General features: G+C 22.6%; 5 protein-coding genes across 5 annotated transcripts; 1 reads left to right on the top strand and 4 right to left on the bottom strand.

The window, feature by feature from the left end:
• Positions 1 to 1,082: 1,082 nt before the first annotated feature.
• On the bottom strand, positions 1,083 to 6,800 carry PBANKA_0412900 (circumsporozoite- and TRAP-related protein; the record flags this gene model as incomplete). The annotated part of the gene is made up of 1 exon (XM_034568172.1): positions 1,083 to 6,800. The coding sequence occupies one exon, from the start codon at positions 6,798 to 6,800 to the stop codon at positions 1,083 to 1,085; it is 5,718 nt and encodes a 1,905-aa protein (XP_034420188.1).
• Positions 6,801 to 10,472: 3,672 nt separating this feature from the next.
• On the top strand, positions 10,473 to 11,156 carry PBANKA_0412800 (eukaryotic translation initiation factor 4E, putative; the record flags this gene model as incomplete). Its single annotated transcript, XM_034568170.1, has 1 exon — positions 10,473 to 11,156. The coding sequence occupies one exon, from the start codon at positions 10,473 to 10,475 to the stop codon at positions 11,154 to 11,156; it is 684 nt and encodes a 227-aa protein (XP_034420187.1).
• A 732-nt stretch (positions 11,157 to 11,888) lies between these two features.
• PBANKA_0412700 (zinc finger protein, putative) lies at positions 11,889 to 12,585 on the bottom strand (the record flags this gene model as incomplete). The annotated part of the gene is made up of 2 exons (XM_034568169.1): positions 11,889 to 12,388; positions 12,516 to 12,585. 2 exons carry the CDS (start codon positions 12,583 to 12,585, stop codon positions 11,889 to 11,891), a joined length of 570 nt encoding a protein of 189 aa, XP_034420186.1.
• A 690-nt stretch (positions 12,586 to 13,275) lies between these two features.
• PBANKA_0412600 (conserved Plasmodium protein, unknown function) lies at positions 13,276 to 14,730 on the bottom strand (the record flags this gene model as incomplete). Its single annotated transcript, XM_034568168.1, has 1 exon — positions 13,276 to 14,730. The coding sequence occupies one exon, from the start codon at positions 14,728 to 14,730 to the stop codon at positions 13,276 to 13,278; it is 1,455 nt and encodes a 484-aa protein (XP_034420185.1).
• A 1,514-nt stretch (positions 14,731 to 16,244) lies between these two features.
• PBANKA_0412500 (conserved Plasmodium protein, unknown function) lies at positions 16,245 to 18,981 on the bottom strand (the record flags this gene model as incomplete). Its single annotated transcript, XM_034568167.1, has 2 exons — positions 16,245 to 17,957; positions 18,040 to 18,981. The coding sequence occupies 2 exons, from the start codon at positions 18,979 to 18,981 to the stop codon at positions 16,245 to 16,247; spliced, it is 2,655 nt and encodes an 884-aa protein (XP_034420184.1).
• Between the last annotated feature and the right edge of the window lie 4,117 nt (positions 18,982 to 23,098).

The following is a 23,098-nucleotide window of genomic DNA, read 5'->3' as shown; positions in this document are numbered from 1 at the left end:
TTTTTTTTCTAAAACATTTTATATACCGTATTTTATGTAAAATTGAGGTAAAGGCATCCCTTTATATATGTCTAATTAATTTATTTTGAAAAAAATATTTTTTATAAAATTCCTATTTTCTATTTTTTCTCTACTTTGAAATATAGGAAAAAAGAAGTAAAACACTTTAAAAATAATTTTCGCTATTTCCTGCACTATATGTATCTATATAATTAAATACGTTCCTTAGATAAAAATTAGAAACTATTAAACATTTTATTGAACAATATAATAATGAATATATATATATAGAGATGATTCAAACATATTATACGCATTTACACATCTATATGAACTTAAAATTTTATAAAAAAATAATAATTATACATTTTTTCCTGTCTAAAAATTCTATATATTTATATCTTTATTTTTTTTAATTTGCGTTATTTAATTCAATTTAATTTCAATCATATCATAAAAAATAAATAAACAAAAGCATATTCATTTATATATTTTTTTCTCTCTATACAATCATACACAATACTGTATCCCAAAATTGTATTATTAATTCCAGAATGGAGGGACTTATATTTTATTAGAAAGACCTATATATATATATATATTATACTTTTAATGAAAAAATAAAGTAGTAATTACAATTTTAAACAAAATTTAAAAGTATACACAATATATGGTAGTAGTCAGGAAATTCAAATGGCTACTCTTATAACTACCAAAATATATAGAATATAGTTATCGATACATTTATATATCCTCATTTAATTTGAAATTTTTTTACCCATATATTCAAAGTATATACATAATTTACTAAGCATTGGAATTTTGAATTTAAAGTTTATTCAGTGTGCAAATACCATTCGGTTCGATAAAAAATGGAACTTAAAAAAATGTATATGCACAATGCAAAAGTAAAACAAAAAAAACCAAAACAAAAATATTTCTAAACTAAATAATCAAATTAAATACAATAGCGCACACGCATATGAGCATTCAAAAAAACAAAAAAAAATACCAAATTTCTCGAATAGTTTTTATATACTACGAGTGTATGTATATATAACATATTTCACAATAATTTATTCTTAATTCCACATCGGATCATTTGCATCGATAACTTCGAAATCTTCGTTTTCTTCTTCAATTATACCATCATTATTTTCAACATTTTCAAATTCCATATTAGAGTTATGTGGTGTCTCTCCTCCATTTAATGTATTATAACCATATATTAAACCTCCAGCTGCTAAACCTACTAATCCAATTATACCTGCAGCCATTGAAATTTTCTCACCTGTACCAAAACCTTCACTACTATCACCTTCACTATTTTCACCATTATTCGATCCATCTAAAACGGGAGGTACACAAGCAGGAACATTACAAGCTTCTTTTTCTTCAATTCGTATATTTTGTTCTTCACAAGTTAAACCAATATTTCCATTGATATCTGAAGAGGCTGGTATTAACTCTAATGGTTCTTTTCTTTTCCTAATTCTGAATGAGTCCAACCCACATGTTTCTGAGCAGCTTCCCCATTCATCCCATTCATTACATAAAGCATCAACACAAGGAGTATTTCCTGTTGGGCAATCTTCTTCTCTAAAAAGAGAATAATCATTACAAGCTTGCGATGTGTCAGTTTTGGGATTCTTTAATAAGTCTAATTTTCTTGTAAGGATTCTTTTATTTGGGACATGACAGGTGTAGGCATCCTTGTCTGTTTTACAATCAACCCATGTTTCCCAATCATTACATTCTCCAGAATTACATATAGGTAAATTTAAACAAGGTTCAGTTTCTATTTTATTATAATTTTCTAAACATTCATCATCATTTCCTTCATTAAAGCCAACTATATTTGTAATAAAATGCCTTATTCTCATTCCAACATTACATGGTCTATCACATTCGGACCATTCTGTCCAACTACCACATGAATTATCAGGGCAACTAGATTCTTCATCATATTCAATTTTATCTTGATAAAAATCTTCACAATTATCATTTTTTCCACTATTGGGTCTAGGAATAGTTGATGAGCTTTCAGATCTATTTTTATATAAACGGGCTCTTTGAACTCTTTTTCTGGGCCCACATGGTGCTGACCATTCACTCCAATCGTCCCAATCAAAACATTCTTCATTTTCACATTTTGGAACTGAACATACCTCTGTTTCAATTTTCTCAAAATGCTCACAATAAGAATGCTCGTCTATACTTTCTGGAAAAATTGTAAATTTTCTTTCTCTAATAGAATATCCACATGTTTTTGAGCAAGCAGACCATTCGCTCCAATTACCAATATCTTCACATATCTCTGTAGAACCACAACTTTGAATATTGCATGGTTCTATTTCAGTTTTATTAAATGTTTGGCACATTTCATTGTCTGGTGATACATTTCTGGTTCTTATTCTTATACCATCTCCACAGGAAGTACTACATTGGCTCCATTCACCAAAATCACCACAAACATCATTGCATTCATCTTTTACAGGGCATGCTCTATACTCTATGGAACCTAAATCCATACAAGAATTTCCATATTCAGTGCCACTATAGCCTTCTTCCTTTATTGTATAATATGGTCGTTTTCTTTCTCTTTTGCTAATAGCTCTATCACATGATAATTGAGGGCATGCACTCCATTCTCCCCATTCAGAACATTCTGCATCTTCGGGGTATTTATTACAAATAAATTTATTATGTATTTCTACAGAAGATAATAAATTTTCCCAAGATACTTTAACTATATTTTCACATATAGAAGATGATATTTCGCAATCTCCAAGTATTTTATATTCCTTTTCGTCAATATTATCTATTGCATATACATATAAAGTTATTTTATTTAATTTCAAAAGTTCAATTTCCTTTCTCAATTCATTTAAATCGCTATTTGATTTACCTTCAACTAACATTATAATTAATTTTTTTTTATATGCAGGTGTCTTATTAAAAGTTTTTGTTCTTATATATTTTAAATTATCTGCCAAATTTATTATATTGGAATAGGACATTTGTAATTTGTCAATTTTTTTAAGAATTCTATTTTTTTTATAACTTAATTTTCTATATAAACTCCATTGTTCTTTGCCTCTGTTTGCTTTCATTTTTACTATCGTTACATGTGATCGATTTTTGGATAAATAGTTTTCCTTAACTGTATATACCATAAATGGTTTTACATAAGTTGTCCATTGTAAATTAGTAATTCCTCTAGATTGATCTAATGCTATAACTATATCCATAGCTTTTTTACATGAAGGATTGTTATCACATACATCATCATCACATTCTTCACACAACTCATCGGTACATTGAATACTTGGTGGTAAAGGGGAACCTCCTGATTCTCCACTACCATTGCCATTACCACTAACACTACTGTTATCACATATATTTTCTCCTATAAAATTTTCAATGCTATTATCATTAATGAAACTATTATATATAAGTACATTTGAACATGTATCATTATTTATATCACATCCTCCTGCAACGAATAAAATTTCCTTAGATAAATCCACTTTTCCTATTACTAAAAGTTTAACACCTTTATCTGTATAATTTTTTGATATATTCTCAAGTCTGCTTTTTTCATATGTATCATTATTACTATCTGTAAGTAACAAAGCAATCTTTGGAGCCTTTTCTCTATTGCCATTTCCAAATGTTTGATTTAATCCTATTTCTAGAGCTTCAGATATGTTTGTTTTATCCTCAGAAAAATAATTATCCATTTGGTCTAGTACTCTTAATAATCCTGTTCTATCATATGCTATGGCATCATCGAAATCTCTATTGATACTTTTTGTTCCTAAATATATAGAAATCGATACATGGACATTTTTTTTCCCAATATTAAACATGTTAATTATATTTTTAGCATATCTTATAAGCCCGCTTCTCTTTTTATAATCTTTGCTACTTGATGGAACGGCAACAAATGTTAAATCAAAATAATCCTCACATAAACATTCATCACCTAGGCATGTAGATTCGGGCTCTTCAATTTCTGGAGTCTCTGCATTACATATTTTGTCAGCCATTAATTTTGATATATCTTGAAGATTGTCCCATTCGGTCTTCGTAGCAAGTGGACAATTTCCATCTGTTTTGTGGCAACCCGCAAGTAATCGTAAGTTGGCCATAGTAGATGCGCCAACACCAACAACTAGCAATTTTACATTTTCTTGTTTATATAACAAACTTACATCTGACAATAATTTATCTCCTGGATTAGTGTTATTTCCATCAGTAAATAGCATTGTCACTTTAGGCACATCTGATCTACTAGCTTCATGGTGTGTATAATTTGCCAAACCGTAATTTAGAGCCTCTATTATATATGTATATCCTCCTGATTTATAAGACTCTTTTAAGCCTTTTATTTGTTTCATCAAATTTTCTTTGTCATAACTTTCTTTGTCAGAAAACTTAACAAAATCTCTATTAAATTGTGCAAATAACATGATTCCAACGTGAACCTTATTCTCAGATATTTCTAAGTTGTTAAGAAATTTTTCAGTAAACGGGTAAACTTGTTTTTCCCAATTATAAGCTCCTATACTTCCTGATTCATCTAATATTACTGTTAAATCATATATATCATGACAAAAACAATCATTTCCTATGCATGGTGGAGTAGGTGCTTCTGGTTCAGGTTTGTTACTTTCTGGTGGCAATATTGATCCTGTGTCACATATTTTATCAACAAATACCTTTGATAGAGCATCTAGAGTTCCCCATTCTGTTTTAATAACAAATGGGCATGGTAAATTTTGTGCACAACCTACTAATTGTTTTAGTTTATTTTCACTAGCCATAGAAACACCTATTACTAATAATTTTACTCTTTCTGTTCTATACAATGATCCTATATTATACATGTCAATATCGGATTCACTAGAGTCATTGCCATCAGTAAACAGCATTGTTATTTTAGGTGCATTAGTTCTACCTGAGCCTTTTGTGTAATTAGATAATGCATACTTTAAAGTTTTAACAATAAATGATTCATGTCCATTTCCATAATTTGTTTTTAAACTGTCTATTTTTTTTATAAGGGTATATTTATTGTATCGTGCTTCATCGGAAAATGGAACAAGATCCAAAGCGTAATGAGAAAAAAGTAAAACTCCTACATGTACTGAATCATAGTCTATATTTAAATTGTTTATAACATCTTTTGCAAATGGAATAACTTCCATAGTCCATCTAAATTCACCTATGCTTGATGATTCGTCTAAAATTAATGTAACATCATAAAAATCTTTACAATAACAATCCTCATCATTTTGGCAAGATGCAACGTTATCTGGATTTGTAACAACGGATGATCCAGGGGTCTCGGGTGGATTTGGAATTTCTCCTGATTCTATATCACATATCTTGTCTGTAATAATGGTTGTTATACCCGTTAGCTCATTCCATTTGCATTCTATAACTTGTGAGCAATTCTTACCATACTCACAATCTGCTAATGCGTATAAATCAATTGAAGATGCTTGACCAACTCCTACTAAAATTAGCCTTACTTGTTCATGTCTATATAATATTCCCATATTGCGTTCTTCTGCTAACGTTTTAGAAGTATCATTTCCATCAGTAAAAAGTATTGTTACTTTAGGGGCATTTTGCCTACTATTTGGATGTCTTGTGAAGTTTTTTAGAGAATAATCTAATGCATCCACTATATTGGTACGTGATCCATATCTATACTTTTTATTTAGCCCTTTAACTACACTTATCAAATCATTTTTTATATATCTTGTATCTTGACTATAATCAACATCAGTTATTACTTCTTTTGAAAAACGCATAATTCCTACATGTACTTTATCTTTACTTATATTTAAATTGTTTATAAGTTTTTCTGAAAAGGGAATAACATCTTTCTTCCATTTATATAGTGTAATGCTTACTGAATCATCTAAAATTAAAGTTAAATCATAATAATCTTTGCAAAAGCAATCATCCCCATTACATGGAATTGGTTGGGATGGTTCTGGGATTATATTGGACTCAGATTCTGTATCACATATTTTATTAGTTAATTTATTTGTTATGTTATTTATAGTTTCCCATTCTGCTTTCATAGCACTTGGACAACTTGAATGATTCTCACACCCAGCTATAACTTTTAATTTACTCTCTTCTGCAGCTGAAACACCCAGAACTAACAACTTTACATGTTTTTCTTGGTATTCGGAATACATCTTATGAAATTCAGACTTAGATGCATGTATATCATTGCCATCGGTGAATAGTATTGTTACCTTTGGTGCATCATCCCTTGCATTTTTGTTCATTGAATATTTTTTCAATGAATACTTTAAAGCTTCTAAGATATAGGTGTCTCCTCCTGCACGATAATCGTCATTTAGATCATTTACTTTTTTCAAAAGTTCAGTTTTTTTGTATCGTATATCATTATCAAAAGTAATATAATCTCTATTTCTCAAGGCGAATAATAAAATTCCCACGTGAATGTCATTTTCGCCTATTTTTAAACCCTTTACAATTTGTTCTGTAAATGGGACAACATACTCTACCCAATTTGATTTTCGGATACTTCCTGATTCATCTAAAATCAAAGTTAAATCGTAATAACTTTGACAAAAACACTCATCACCTGCACATGGTGACGATTGCCTTCTTGATATATTTTTTTGAAGAAACGAATCTCTTACAACTTTTCCTCCATTAAATTCATCTTGATTTCCTTTTGTGCTTGCTATAATAAAATGCACACATAGTACTAAATAAGACAATGCTAACACAAATTTTTTGTTCATTTGTGTTTTGCTTTGTATTTAAAATAGATTATATTTCTATTTTTATATAATTTTTTTGAAGGGCCTTACATTTAAATAAATAAACGAAAAAAATATATAGGTGGTAATAATATGTAAAATGCAATATAATTAAAGAATAAAAAAATATGAACAATAAGCGGTCTCAGATAGCAAAACAAATATATATATATATATATATATATATATATTTATTTATTTATTTATTTAAAGCTATATTGAAAGGTAATAATAAAAAATCTTAAACTTATGAAATATGGAAAAAGACATACAACAAATATATATGTTTAAAACGATATTTAAAAATAATAATAAAAAATCTTAAACTTATGAAATATGGAAAAAGACATACAACAAATATATATGTTTAAAACGATATTTAAAAATAATAATAAAAAATCTTAAACTTATGAAATATGGAAAAAGACATACAACAAATATATATGTTTAAAACGATATTTAAAAATAATAATAAAAAATCTTAAACTTATGAAATATGGAAAAAGACATACAACAAATATATATGTTTAAAACGATATTTAAAAATAATAATAAAAAATCTTAAACTTATGAAATATGGAAAAAGACATACAACAAATATATATGTTTAAAACGATATTTAAAAATAATAATAAAAAATCTTAAACTTATGAAATATGTAAAAAGACATACAAAAAATATATTATGTATTTAAAAAACTGATAAAACATAAATATATGGTTGTCATTATATATAGCAAATTTATAAATATGTAGAACAACGGAAATTTAAAGAATACAACAGTTTTATAAACTTTACACAATAAAATTAAATTAAATAAAAAATTTAATTAAAAATATATAAATAAAATACAAACAATAAATTATATATAGGGAAATAAATAAAATTAAATACATAATTTATATTATGGCTAATATAAGTTTTTTAGTTAAATAGTCAGGTAGCTAAATAGCTACATAACTATATAGCTAAAATTTTGTAAATTATTTCTTACGTATTCATAATTTTCATATCGTAAAATATAATTTCATAATATTATTTTCATTGCCAAGCTAAAATGAAAATTGTTTTTTGTATTAGTAAATGTTTTATGGTATACAGCTATTAAATCACGGCTAGCTACTTTATCCTTTACAAAAAAAAATATAAAATAATTTTATTTACATATAAAGCTTATTTTACATAGCAGATTAGCTAAATTATGAATATAAAATATTATTAGCTATTTAGCAGTTATTATTTTATTATTTTTTTTTTTAAGCTATAACAGTGAGTATTATAGTTATTTAATTTAAGGGAAATATAATTACTTTAAAAAAGTGTGTATGTTTTCAAATGTTATAAAAAAAAATATAGTTGAATTATGTCCTTAATATTAAGTACCAAATTAATAATATAATACACTAATATATTTGTCTTATATAATTCAATTGGAAATGTCCTAATGGCAACATTTTTAAATGTATTCTACATTGTCATTTTTATTTATGCGCAAATGTCACAATAATAGACAATAGTGTATAAAATAAATATTATTAATATTCTCCTTTCCTATTCATTTTGAGGAAGTGGTATATATATTTATAATGGAATGGTGAAATACATTAAATACTTTTTTTATTATAAGTATAACTTTCTGGATTATTTTCCTTGGTAAAACATTTTCGTATAAATTTAATAGCACACTAGCATAAACATATTTTTTGCCCAATGTGTCCCTTTTCTATATATTTCATTATATGAAAAAATTGTTTATGAAATAATAATTTTCAATAAACATAGTTTTTCCATAAACAGTAAAAAATCAAGTGTCTATACATATAACATTGATAACTTCCTTTGATGTGAGCATACTATACTAATGTAGAGATAATAGGTAATAATAAAACAGCTATTATTTATAATAAAAGCTGCACATTGTCATGTTTACGAGGAGGAGAAAAATATGGTGTTTGCTAGTCCAATTTAACGTATTTGGGCATTAAAAATAATAAATTCATTGAACATACAGTGTCTATAATTATTAAACCTATTCAAATTTAAGAAAAAATACACATATTTTCACATAAAAGTTTATAAAAATATAATATATATAATATTTGGAAGAGAAATGAGCAATATAATAATATTTTTCCTTAATTTGATATATACTCACATACTAAATATATTTATATGTAGTTATCATTCTTTATTTGAAATAGGAAATTAATTATATGATTAAACGTTATCATCTTTTTTGATAAATGTATTAAACAAATGAAATAACCTTTAAAAAAACAAGTTGTTTATTTGGGTCTTTATAATTAAATATAATATTTTTAATATAAAATATAAGCATTATCTCAATTTTTTAAGTAATCTTTTCCCCTTTAAATTAAATTAAAAAAAAAATACATACATGTTTTGAATGAATGTATTTATGAATTATTGGATACATTTTTTAGAGCTATATTTTGATATTTTTACATATATGCACTACGATATGAAAATGTAGGAAAAATGTAAATAACATTAATATATAGGACATTAATTCAATTGTATCATGTATATATTCAAAAATATATAGTATAAATAATTAAATCCTTTAAAAAAATATACATATTTATTGTATTTGCTATATATGTATTACACAGGGAAATGAATAAGTGTATATTTTGCTTTTATTTAAATTTAAAAATAAAAATATTCTTATTTGCATATTTATTACATTGTTGTTTCCATAATATTGACTTTTTCTATCAAATTTAGTTTTCATAGTACGATTATATTCATTATTACAAAATTTTATGTATATATTGATGGACCCCATTCCATATATAACTTTAGTGTATTAGGTTTTTATACATAAAAAAAAATACAAAGTATATCGCTGATACATGCTAATTTTTTCACGAAATATGCATACTATATATAAACAAGTGTTTACTTTATCTATAAATTAATGGATAACATAAACAAAGAAATTATTATTTTTTGTATATAAAATTAAAATTTATCGTACTTTCCATTTTTATTTCTCTATAAAATAATTCTTATATTTTGACAGTTTTTTTGCAATATTTTCCCCATAAAAAACATTATATATGTATTTTTTTTGCATTATAATTGGGTGATAATATATATATTCATCAGGGCATTAACTGAATTTTGTTATGCATGCCTTTATATTTACCCATAAAAAAATAATTTAAGCGCATAACAAATTGTAATGTTTTACCTTAATAGCATTAAAGTGATAATGTATAAACGAAAATCATCATAAATAATTTTTCACATTGAAAATTTTTATTTTAATTGATATAGAGGAAAAATTAAGATTGCCAAAATGTAAGAATTTGACAAATTTTTAATAGCAATTATTCAAGAAAAATATTTTATATTTATTCTACAGATTATATAATTTATTTATATATAGTAATGATATATGACTGTATGCATATTTTCAATTATATAGAGATTAACAAAACGAAAAAAAGGTACTAATTTATTTATATTTATGTGAGGTATATTATTTTTTGCCTTTATTGTTTCTTCCAAATACAAAAATATAAACCCTAATTAGCGAATATAATATAATATTTATATTATACCTATTAATATTTCCTAAAAATTGTGTAATATAAAAAAATAAAGAAAAATATAAGTTTAAATAAAATGAAGTACCTAACTTTTAATAAGAGTAGCAAAGATGCATTTGATTTAAATGAAAAAATTGAAGCAACGAAGATTGATTTATCAAATCCCTTATTGTTACAATATAATTGGGTAATATGGGAACAAGTTTCTGATAATAAAATTAAACAAAGTAATAATTATAAGGATTATACAAGACCATTAGCAAAATTTAATAGCGTTCAAAAATTTTGGCAATTATGGAATAGATTACCACAGCCAAGTGATTTACTTGCACAAAGAAGTATGACCAGATTCTCAGATGATGGAATATTTCGTATTGTGGATGCTCTTATGATTTTTAGAGATAATATTCAACCAATGTGGGAAGATCCAGCCAATGCTGGAGGGGGACATTTTGAATATAAGATATTACCAAAAGATTTTCCATATAGTCAAATAGATGAATTTTGGAATAATCTTGTTCTTGCAATTATTGGTTGTAGTTTAAAACATTATGACTTAATAACAGGAATTAGGTTAGTGGATAAATTAAGTACCACCCGCTATGGTTATATAAGAATAGAAATATGGTATACCACAATAACAGACGAAAATGTTAGAAATCATTTAAGAAAAGACCTTGAAGAACACATGTGTAATCGTATAGATGGTTCTCATGTTTATCCCCCAAGAGTTAAAAGTCTTAGTCACGTACATAAGTAAACTTGTTGATAATGGTATGGTAAATTGAAAAAGGTGGTACTTAAATTTATATATAGCGTACCCTTTAAACATATATTTAGGATATTTTTTTCAAAAATTTTAATACATGCTTAAATCACATCCAGAATACGAATTACCCTTAATTCATTTATAACCCATATTATTTGTTTCTATGGGTATTTATATTTTTTTTTTTAGATTAATATGATAATATATTTTTAATAAATAACAAGGTTTATTTATTGCTTTTTTTTATACTAAACTTAAATATTCATTTATAAGAAAATGATTTAATAAAGTCCACATACGTATATATATGTGTAATTACTCAAAAAATATTAGTACCTTTTTCGTTATTTCAAACTAAATGGGTATTCCTTTTTTTCATAATTTGCATATCATACATGCGTATTCTCATATATATATATATATGTGCGTATATGTTTTTCATTCCCTTTTTTTTAATAAACTGTTTATATTTAAAATTTAATTAAATTTGATATAGCGCATGCTAGTAATCGCTTTGCGGTTTTATCGCTAATTTAAAAAGTTTCAACCCAAAAAGTATGTATACATAAAATAAACAAAATGGTGGGTTTAAATCTCCCTTTAAGCCAAATACTACAATTTTATAATTTTTTCTACACTTTTTTATTCAAACTTAAGTTCACATTTCTTTATTACTCGTTTATATAACTAAATAATATATTATATATTTGCTAATGTTTTTTGTTATATTTTCTCAGTGTTCACCATTTTAAGGTAATATTCAAAAAATATAGAAGAGTCTAAAAAAAAATGTGTGTAATTATTAAAGGATTCTGCTAAAATGACAGATAAAATATGTTTGCATAATACATCACGACTATCACATAATACTTTTTCTTTAAAATAAAAACATGAACAGGAGTTTTTTAATACTATATATTTTTTGTTATTTCCTGAAACTATGAAAAAATTTATTCGTGTCTTTTTCTTTTTGAGTTTGCTTAAATTTTTTGTTGTTTTTTTTCTAATAATATTATAAGCTCCATCACTAAAACAAGAGTCAGTTTTTTTAGAATATCTTTCCCTATTTATTTTTACGGAATGTTGGTATGAATAATATTCTCTATTTTGGTATTTTCCTTTTATTAGTGTATACTTTTTTATTTTTGATTTTAAGCATAATCTTAAACTTTTTTCAGCATGTGATGGAAAAAGTGAGAGCAATTCATTTAGTAGCAATATATCTACGAACGAAATCGAATAAAAAAATAATTTTTTTTTATATATAATAATTGAAAGTATAGGTGTGTAAATATAAGCAGGAGAAATATATAACAAATTAAAAAAAATGGAAGAACGAAAAAAAATTACATTTATTTTTATCTTTGCAGGCTTTTAATGACAATATCATGGAGTTTACAATATTCGATCGAATATCCATGTTGTGCTTTTTAATTTTTGAAATTTTTTAACAAGTTTTATATTTTTACATAGTTTAAAATTGTAAAAAAAAAAAATAATTAAAAAATCAAATACGCTAGCTTACAAAATACATCATTATATATAATATGATACATATAGAGTTTCTTTTTTTAAATTTATTACCTATATTATTTTTTATCCTTAATTAAAGATACAAAATTATGCAAAGATATAAAAATAAACATTACAAAATAATAGAGTATATTGTGTGCACAATTAAGAATAATATTTTTTTCCTTTTTGATATTTTGGCGAATTAAAATGTGATACATTATAATGTTTAAAACGTGACATATATTATATTATGCAATAATTTGTAAGAACATATAATATAAGAAACATATATGAAGAAAGAAAGCAAAAAGAAAAACTATACATTTTATACTAAATAATAAAACACTTCGAAAATAATTATATAGATTAAATCAATTAAGTAGAAAAATAATACCAGCCCATTATTGTATGAATAGTACATACTATTATTTAGTCATAATCTTATTACATACGGAAGGAGTATATAAACATTCTAAGGTTTATAGTGGAAAAAATACTAAAAACATATATATTCACATAAACACAAATTCAAGTATATGTATACAATGTGTTGTATCTTGGATAATCGGCCCTATCGTTTATGCTGAATAAAAGGCTAAAGGATGTCATTATAAAATTTTATAAAAAATCTACAAATGTAAATAAAAATAAGCTGATAAATTTTGTATGATAAGGACAATAAATCAGTCAATAATTTTGTTTGTGTATAATTTTTAAAAATGTGTGCAACCTGCATAATAATATACATATATATTTTAAAACATATTTGAAAATAAAATTTTATATTTGATCCTTCATTTTTTAGAATAAATTTCCAATATAATATGAAAATACATATAGGAATATTTAAAATAATAAATATTTTTATAATAGCACCAAATATATATGATAATATATATGAAAAAATTGGTAAAATACATTTATATAAAATTTTTAAAACAATAATCATATATTTTAATAATCTTTTTGTAGATTTAAATGGACTTTCATATATATTATAGCATTTCCTAGTAACAACTGCATAGCTTTGGATATTTTTAGATAATGATAATAATATGAATACTATCAAAATTATAAATAGTTTATACACCTTTATGTTTATATTTATTTCAGACATAATAAATTTTATAAATATATTATTTTCTATTTCATAACTTGATAACTCTTTTTTTGTATTTATTAAAACATATTTTTTTATTAATCGAGACATACTATTTCTTAAATATATGTTTTCCTCTTCGTTTATTTCTTCATTATCTTTTAGTAAACAAACTGATAGACAATTACTATTTTCTTCCAAACTTTGCATTTCATCATCATAAAATTTGTTAGTTTCAAAGTTAGATTCACTATTTTCATTATCATATACATTTATCAAATTATTTTTATATTTATCCATTTTAATAATATCACTTTTATTATCAAATTTACAGTTAGATAAAATATTAGGCTGTGTGTAACTAGTACATTTTTCTAAAACCTCACTTTTCATATCTTTATTTATTTTTAAAGAATTACTTGTATAATTTTTTTTTATCATGATACATGTGTCTATTTGTTTAGTATCATTATCGTTTTTTATTTTATGTTTATTATTAAATTTGTCTAAATTAAGCATAATTGTATTTGCTTTTTTTTCTTGTTTTTCTTCTGCAATGTTATTAATATTATAATTATTTCCTTTGAAATATTTTGCTTTTATATAGGAACAACGATTATTTAGAATAAAATTGTTACCATACAAATTAGTGTCATATGTGATAGAAGAATTTGTATTATATGAACAATGTGTAAATTGGTTTGATTCCTTTGTCAATTTATTTTTATTTTTTATATTATTAAGAAAGTGTGTTGAATGTTTTTTTTGAGTATTACTATTATCAAATATATCCAATTCAGGTAAATAATTATATTTTGGGTTAATACATGTCTCCCCTATATTTATATTTTCTAGAGTATTAACATCGTTAATATTTTTAATTTTGTCATATTTTTCATTATAAGAATTTGGAGATTTTTTCACATTTTGGAAAATATAATAACTATCCATTTTTTCATAATTCTATTGTTTTGCCATTTAGTTTTTTTAAGTGAAAGCATGCGTTATTCTCAATATTTAATCACGGCATAACACTATTTTATCGAACCAAAAATGAAGTGAAAAATAAAATATAACAAAATTAAGATACTAAACCATAAAAATTGAAATTTATATTTTATTGACTTTTTAAAAGTAAAAAATAAAACACGGTATTAACTATTATTCTACGGACAATTAAAATTAGTAAAAAAAATCAAGATGCAAATATATACACAATGTAAATGTTTACGTCTTTTCGTTGAAATGTATTTTATAATGTTCATACTTTCTTTATTATTACATTTTTTACAAAAAAAATATATATGAAAATTAATTTTTATATTGAAAATTATACATTTTATTTTTATTTTAATTCTAAATATATAATGGAATTAGAAGATACTAACTATGCGATATGTATGTGTGGTATATATTTTTTCGGTAATATAAACATTCCATGAAATATAGTAATATGGTTGCGAAAAAAAAATAATAAGTGAAATTAAACAATATCCTCCTGAACCAAAACATAAAATTCTAAAAAAAATTGTAGCAATTATTATAAATAAAATTATAACAAAATTAACGATCACACATATATTGTTTACATATTTTTTATTTCTATCTTAAAGAAATATCAAACTTTGAGTAAATAAATTTTCAATAAACTATATGAAACATACATACATATATTTACATAGTTTTTTATATTTTTATTAAAATAAACCTTTTAAAAAATAAAACGTCAAATATATACAATAAGGGTAACGTCTCTTCTTTAAAAAATAAGACAACCCCACATATAATTAAAATATTGATATTTTTATTTCAAGAATATAATTTTTTTCAAAAATAATTGTCCATTCTTTTGTTTTATTTCAAACATGCATATAAAAGAACTAATATTCAAATAATTGTCTATATATTTTTTTATGATGTCCATTTCCCCTTAAATCACAAAAATATGTCTTATTTACTTAACTATTGAGAATATATCTTAAGAGTATGAAATGTAAAATTTTCATGGGAAAAGGGTAAGAAAAAATGCATATATATATATATATATATATATATTTATTTAAACGAATTTATATAATTTTTTTAATTTTCGATCCCTATTTTTAATTAATTTTATATATGTAAATTATTATACTTATTTTTTAGTATATAGTAGAGTATATATGTGGCTTATGGGGATAAGCCCACAAATATGTTCCCCATAATATGTTTAATGAGTCGAGTAAACAAAAATTGTTTTCAAATTATATGAGTTAAGCAAACATTCATATGTTTAAGTGTTAATTCGAAAAAAACTTAACAAAGTTTATAATATTCAAAAAATAAATACTAATAGCGAAAAATATGTTTAATTTTATTCATTCGAAAAAGCAAATAATTTTAATAAGTACAAAATATGCATTACATATAATTTTATAACAAATTTACCAAATACTGTTAGTAACCAAAAATATTAGTAAACATTCTCATATAACTTTTGAATTTTTTAAGTTCAATAATAAGCATGCATAATGATCATATAAATTTGGTAATAATTTAACTTTTTTTTCATTCTTTGTATTTTCAAATATATAATTAGTTTTAAAACACGTGTTCCCTTCTTTTTGTTTTGTGAAGTCTATATGTGTTTTTCTATTTCTGTTATTTAAATATTTTTCAATTATATTTATTGCATTTTTATTCCTTTCATTTATTTTTTCAAATTTACTATTTATATATATTTCACAATTTATTATTTTTTTGATATATCTTACATTTTTTATATCAAACTCTTCTTTTGTGGTTTTGTATGAACTTGGCAACATATTTTTTAAAGAAGTAAAGCTTTTTGTAAAATTATTACAATTAATCGTATTTTGTGTCATATTTTTTTTATCACTAATCAGTGTATCATTATTATTTTTTATATTATTTATTAATATGTCTTCCCCTTTATATTCAGAACTTGGATATTCATTTTCATCATTTTCCATATTATCATGTGTAATTCCTTTTTCATAATTTTCAACATTATCTATAACTTCTTTTTTGTCTTTGTTTTTTAATTTATTTATAAAATTATTATCTGGCTTTACTTCAATTTTATTATATAATTTTCTTTCATCATCTTTTATCATATCACTTTTTTGTTCACAAACTAACTTACAAGTATTAATGTTTCTTTTATTGATTAAATTATTTTCATTTAATTCGTTTTTATTGAGTATATATTTTTTTTTATTTATCTTATTGTTTGTATCTTTTAAATATTCCTCTCTTTCTAATTGTGTACATTTTCTTTCCAAAAATTCATCAGCATTGAAATTGTTAAAAAATATTTCCTGTTCATCTGTTTTGTTTTCTATATATTTTTTCCAATTTGTATTTTCATTTTTTATTTTATTATATATACAATCTACATTTGTTTTCAAATTTATGTTAACAATTTGATTGCTTTCATTACTTGTATATTCTCCATTTCCTTTTACACCCATTTCTATATATTTTTGTCTACTATTACTTGTATTTGTTGACTTTTTTTTATTTTTAGGGTGTTTTACAGTTTTTCCATTTTTATTTTGTAACGTATTTTCATTGAAGAGAGAAGTTATACTTCTTTTTAATTCATTATGATGGATTGTATTATCAATTATTTCTTTTTCAAGACAAAACTTTAATTTATAGTTTTTTTTTTTTATATTGTTTAAACCTATTAAAGTTGTTTTAATTTTTTCCTTTATCTCGTTAATTTCTCTATTTTGAATTATATTTTTATCAGAAAAGGTGTTATCTTTTACAAAATAGTTTTCTTTGCATTTTGACCGTTTAATTAAGGTTTCATAAAAGTTTATATTGTTACTAAGAAAATGAAAATTTTTATCTTTATTTTTTTTTACATGGTTTTTATTTATCCGATGATTATTAGTGCTCATTCTTCTTATTATGCTCAAATTTATATTTTTTTGATTAAACACATTTTTATTTATACTATCTTTTAAGTTATTTATTTCAAAAACTTCATTACTCTTTTTAAACAAACTAATTCTACTAATGTGTTTTTCATTTTTATTACTATTCATATCTACATTTATTGCGTTAGTAGAATTTCGAGCTTTTAAATTATTTCCATTTCCATAAATGTGTGTTACTTCAAGCTTATGCATGTTGCTAAATTCATTTTGGTTGTACGCATGTAATCCCTGCAAAAAATGAAAAATAGTGAATTCAAATTTCTATTTTCTGCATATGCATACATAGATAAAAATTATTAATAAAAAGTACCTGTTTATCCATAAGGGGGAGTGTTATATTGGCTTCCCTCATCATATCAATATTTCCATGATTGTTTGTACTATTACTCAAATATTTTTCATATTTATTGAAAATATAATTAATATTTTTTAAGCATAATTTTTTTTTTAAATATATTTCTTTCATAGCGTATCTAACTTTATTAGTTCTAATGTTATTTCTTTCAAGAAGCAACTTTAGACAATTTTTCAATTTTCTATTATTTTTTACAAAATTTAACTTCTTTTTTATTAACATTTTGTAGATATTTTTTTCTAAATAAATCATTGTATTTTTATTGTTGTTATCTTTCCCAATAATGAATTTGTCAAAACACTGAATATAGATATTTAATTTACCATTTATTACGATTTTATTTGTTATTAAAATACATTTCATAGTGTTGTTTTTATATTTTTTCGAAACGTATTTCAATAAGAAGTTTTTAATAAATTGTTTTTTTATAAATCCATTTTTCTCTATCTTTTTATGCAAAGTTTCATAAAATATATCATGCAATATTACAGTTTTCATATTTTTTTCGTTCTTTAATATTTGAGTTGTTTTGTTTTCATAATTATAGAAATCTTCTAATATTGAATATACGTTTAAATTCCCTTCACTGAGAGCTTTCTTTTTGCTTTTATATGAGCTTGATTTTTCATTATATCTTATATTTGTTATATCATTTAAATACTTCTTCAAACTATTGATATGCTTTAGTTTTTTTTCCATTGAAAGTGTATTTTTTAAATTTCTTTGTTTACTGAAATTTAATTCTTCAGCAGACATTTCTTTATCTTTTAAAAAATTAAATACTTCATTTTCTTCATGTGAATTTGAAATATCAGATGTTTCGATTTTGTTAATTAAATCGAGTTTTATATTCTTAAAGCTATCAAAGTTTAATGTATTTTTTAATAGATAATACATTATGGAATATAATGAACTTTACACTAAACGATATGTGCATACATATATCTACATGGAAGTTTTTTAGACACAACAAAATATTGGTATTGCATATATATATAATATTTTATAGTTATAACTTTGTGAAGTATTTAAATACCAAAAAGTATCCTTAAATGTTATTTTTCTTTAATTAACAAATAGTAAATGATTTTTTTCTAATAATTATTGTCAATTGTTTCTTTTATTATAATTTTGTACCTTTTAAATAATATACTATACCCCTAAAAAGTTATAAAGAAAAACAATTTCGAATATTACTAAAAAATATTTCAAATATTTTTATCATTGTATCATTTTTTATATTTTTTTAGTATTCAAAAAAATAAAAATGATAGTTAATCTTAAATATATTTGTCATAGCTATATTATTTAAATATTTTATTAATTTTTTTTAACAATATCAAAATACTCAAAAGGGTGCACTTCAAGTATTTTATTAAGAAAGTTGCAGAATAAATTTATTCAGTTATTACCTTTAACACATTTAAAAGAAAAAATATTTACACAAATAAATCATACCAAAATATATATTAAAAATATAATTTTCTTTTATATATTCAAGAAATGTAAATATAAATATGTATGTCAATCAGACTAAAAGATATACTAAAATATATTATGATATTTTACTAATTTATCATCTAATACGAAGCATACAAAAAATACATATATATATATATTTCATTTTAAATTATATAAATATGTAACTTTAAAAAACTCAATATATGACACTTGGTGGCAATATTAAATAAAAAAATTGTTTATAAATTTGGACAAAAAAGCGGAATCAGTTCTCAATATTATTAATTCAAAATGTATTTTCAGTACAACTTTATATAAATCTATTAAACGAATTTAATATAATAATAATTAGAATTATTACTATATTCAAGATATATAAATGAATACAATAATGTATAAATTGTGCAATTGTATATAAAGATAATACATATAAATTTATCATTAAACGTATGATCCAAAGCACTTTTTCCCTTATAACATATAGTATCAATATTATATACATATACTTAAATTTATAATTAAAATTACAATACAAATATAACAATGTCATAACATGCAGTCTACATTTTTTATATATAAAAGTTTATACTATTGTACTCGATAGTTACGCAATCAAATGATTTTTCATCATTTCATTGAATATATTTTTAATAATTCATTTAGTTTTATATAATTCTATAATTATATTTTACCATATATAACATCATTTTATCCATATACATATATTTTAATTATATTTTCCCTGGCATTGTATCTTTACTCATCTAGGAATCAAAACATTTATTTCAGAGTATGTATTAAATATTTAATATATATAATGTAAAAAGGATTGTTTAAAGTAACCAAAAACAATCAGTAACGTACTAGACATATTTTTGTTAAACTTATTTTATATGTGATGATAACATGAAGAATGATATATGTTCATTTTTAATTAATATTTACATTTGTATAATGATAGATGAAAAATACGGTTTCTATGAAATATTAAACATTTTATATAATATTACTTTTGTCAAAAAATCATGTTTTACACCTATATATAGAATTTTTCAAACCTTATATACAATAATTTTTTATTTAATTATAAAAAAATTATTCTTTGCACCCTTTAAAGATACACATTATTGACAAAAAATATATTTAAATTTTAGTTGTATTTATTCAACTATTATAATTTAGTTTTAACTAATAACAAATTTAATGACACTTTAGTGTATTAAACTTTAAATGAATATAAGCTTATACTTTGTCTATTTTATTTCAGGCATGTCATAGTTAGCTAATAATAGAAAGAGGAAATTATAAAATGGGTACTTCAAATGATAACTTATTGAACGTATTTTATTTAAAAAAAAATAACTTATTCACAAAAATAAAATATATTATTTATATTTATGAGAATGTTATAATTTCCTGAGATAAATTCCATTTACAGTTCATAATTCACATATTCCATTGTTAATAATGTTTTTTATATAATAAAAATTCTAAGAATAATAAAAGTAATTAAAGTTTTAGTATCATCAATAACTCAAAGAAAAATTAATACTATCCCATTAAAATTTTATTTGAAATGTTAAAAGATTATTTAGTTCCTGCTTTTTATAAAACCTATATATCATAAATTTCTTTAAAGCTACAATGCACATTTCTCATATTTATTAATTTGGACTTAATTTCTTTCATTTAAAATATATGGATTCAATAACATAAATAAAAAACATGTATACTTTAGAAACACTAAAGACGCTACAACGATAATTTTAATTATTCATTTTGCTTATATATTTACACATTATACATTTTGTTTTGTAAAAGCAAAAATAGTGTTTGTAATTTCATTCTATACAAATATATGAAAAATATAATATTTGATGAATTGTCTATATTAAAAATCGAGCAAATTATTACACAAGATATGCATATCTATAATTATCTCTACATGCTTGTTTTAAACTTGTAAAACGCTTTTATTTTTTTTGTTATGAAATTTTATTTATAATTTTACATATTTTCCTATATTAAGAAATTTAGATGAAAAACAATGATATTATTTGATAAATTCGTAAAGAAAACTATGGCAAACAAATTTCAATAATTGAAAACCAAAAACTGATATTAAAGATGTCTTTATATTACATATTGACTCTTAACATGTTTGCAAAAATATTAATCCATTATTTGAAGGGTTATAATTTGTCTTGTTTATGGAAAAAAAAATCGATGTTTTATAGTTTAGTGTCTTCTTTGTTATATTCACTGATTACAAATTCGCATAATAAAAATTATAACATTAAGATAATGAAAAAAATATCAATAGGTGTATAAGTTTACAGATATGATACACATTTATTATTATAGGAAATATAGATACATTTAATTTCTATTGCGGTAATGCTAATAATTTCACCACGGATTTTTAAATTCATTGTTTTTATAGTGTAATTAGGAATAAAAATAATATATCTTGAATAATACAATTATGTGTAACTAGTAAATCTTGTAATAATACAGTTAATAAAAATAACTATATTACCAAAATAGTATTGAATAGGGGAATAATTATAAAAGATGTAAAAAAACATAAAATGGCCATGAAAAATGCATTTTATTTATTACCCTTAATTATGTTTTTATTGTAGGACTTACATGAATATAGTTGCTCCTTTAATGCTATGAATTATATTTTATTCTTTTTCATTTTATATTTCACATGAAATTATTAGTTATACATTAGAATTATATACATAAATTATTAGTTGGTGCATTAAAAATTAAACTATGGGATATCACGAAATTGTCTTTTTGTAGGTTATTTGTTTTTTATGAATGTTTTAATTTAAAAGGAATGTAGATAATAAAATATGTTTTACCACAAAATAACAAAATGTATATAATAGTAATATAATTATTTAAAAAGCAAAAAATGTGTTCGTCTATTTCTCGAGTTATATTTCATGTGAATATGATGATTTTGCAAATTCATACTATAAATTTGATAATCTTAATGCTACATAAAATTATAATATACCAAAGATGGTTAATCATAAATTTAAAGAAATTGAAGTATAATAATTCTTTGGATTCGTTTTACATATAACCATACAATAAACTATTAAGTTTTTGTGGACTATTCTATAACCATCACGACAAATTGTATCATTACATATAAATAACATTCGTTAAATATTGTTTATAAGAATAATAAAATGGTCTGCACAATGAACATAAATGAAAGACAATTACGAAAAATTATATTGATTTTACTATTTTAAAGTTCAGTATCCTAATATGCTTCAAAATATTGTAATGTTAAATACCTTATATAAGCATTTAACACGAATGCATAATTATGGGCATTTGGAATGTTTTATAAACTAGCATATAAATTTTTGACGGAATGTTAAAATACCTATTTGGTATTTATGAATAACAATACATTGTAAAATAAAATTACTAACAAAATTTGGTGTGAAATTTAATACATATTGTAATATATATTCAAAAATGTAACATAAATTATATGGATTTGTTATTTGCCTTCATTAAT

Source organism: Plasmodium berghei (assembly GCF_900002375.2).
Source record: "Plasmodium berghei ANKA genome assembly, chromosome: 4".
In the NCBI taxonomy this organism is placed as follows: Eukaryota; Apicomplexa; class Aconoidasida; order Haemosporida; family Plasmodiidae; genus Plasmodium; species Plasmodium berghei.
Note: the sequence above shows the minus strand (reverse complement) of the source record. Positions and strands in the feature narration are given on the sequence as shown.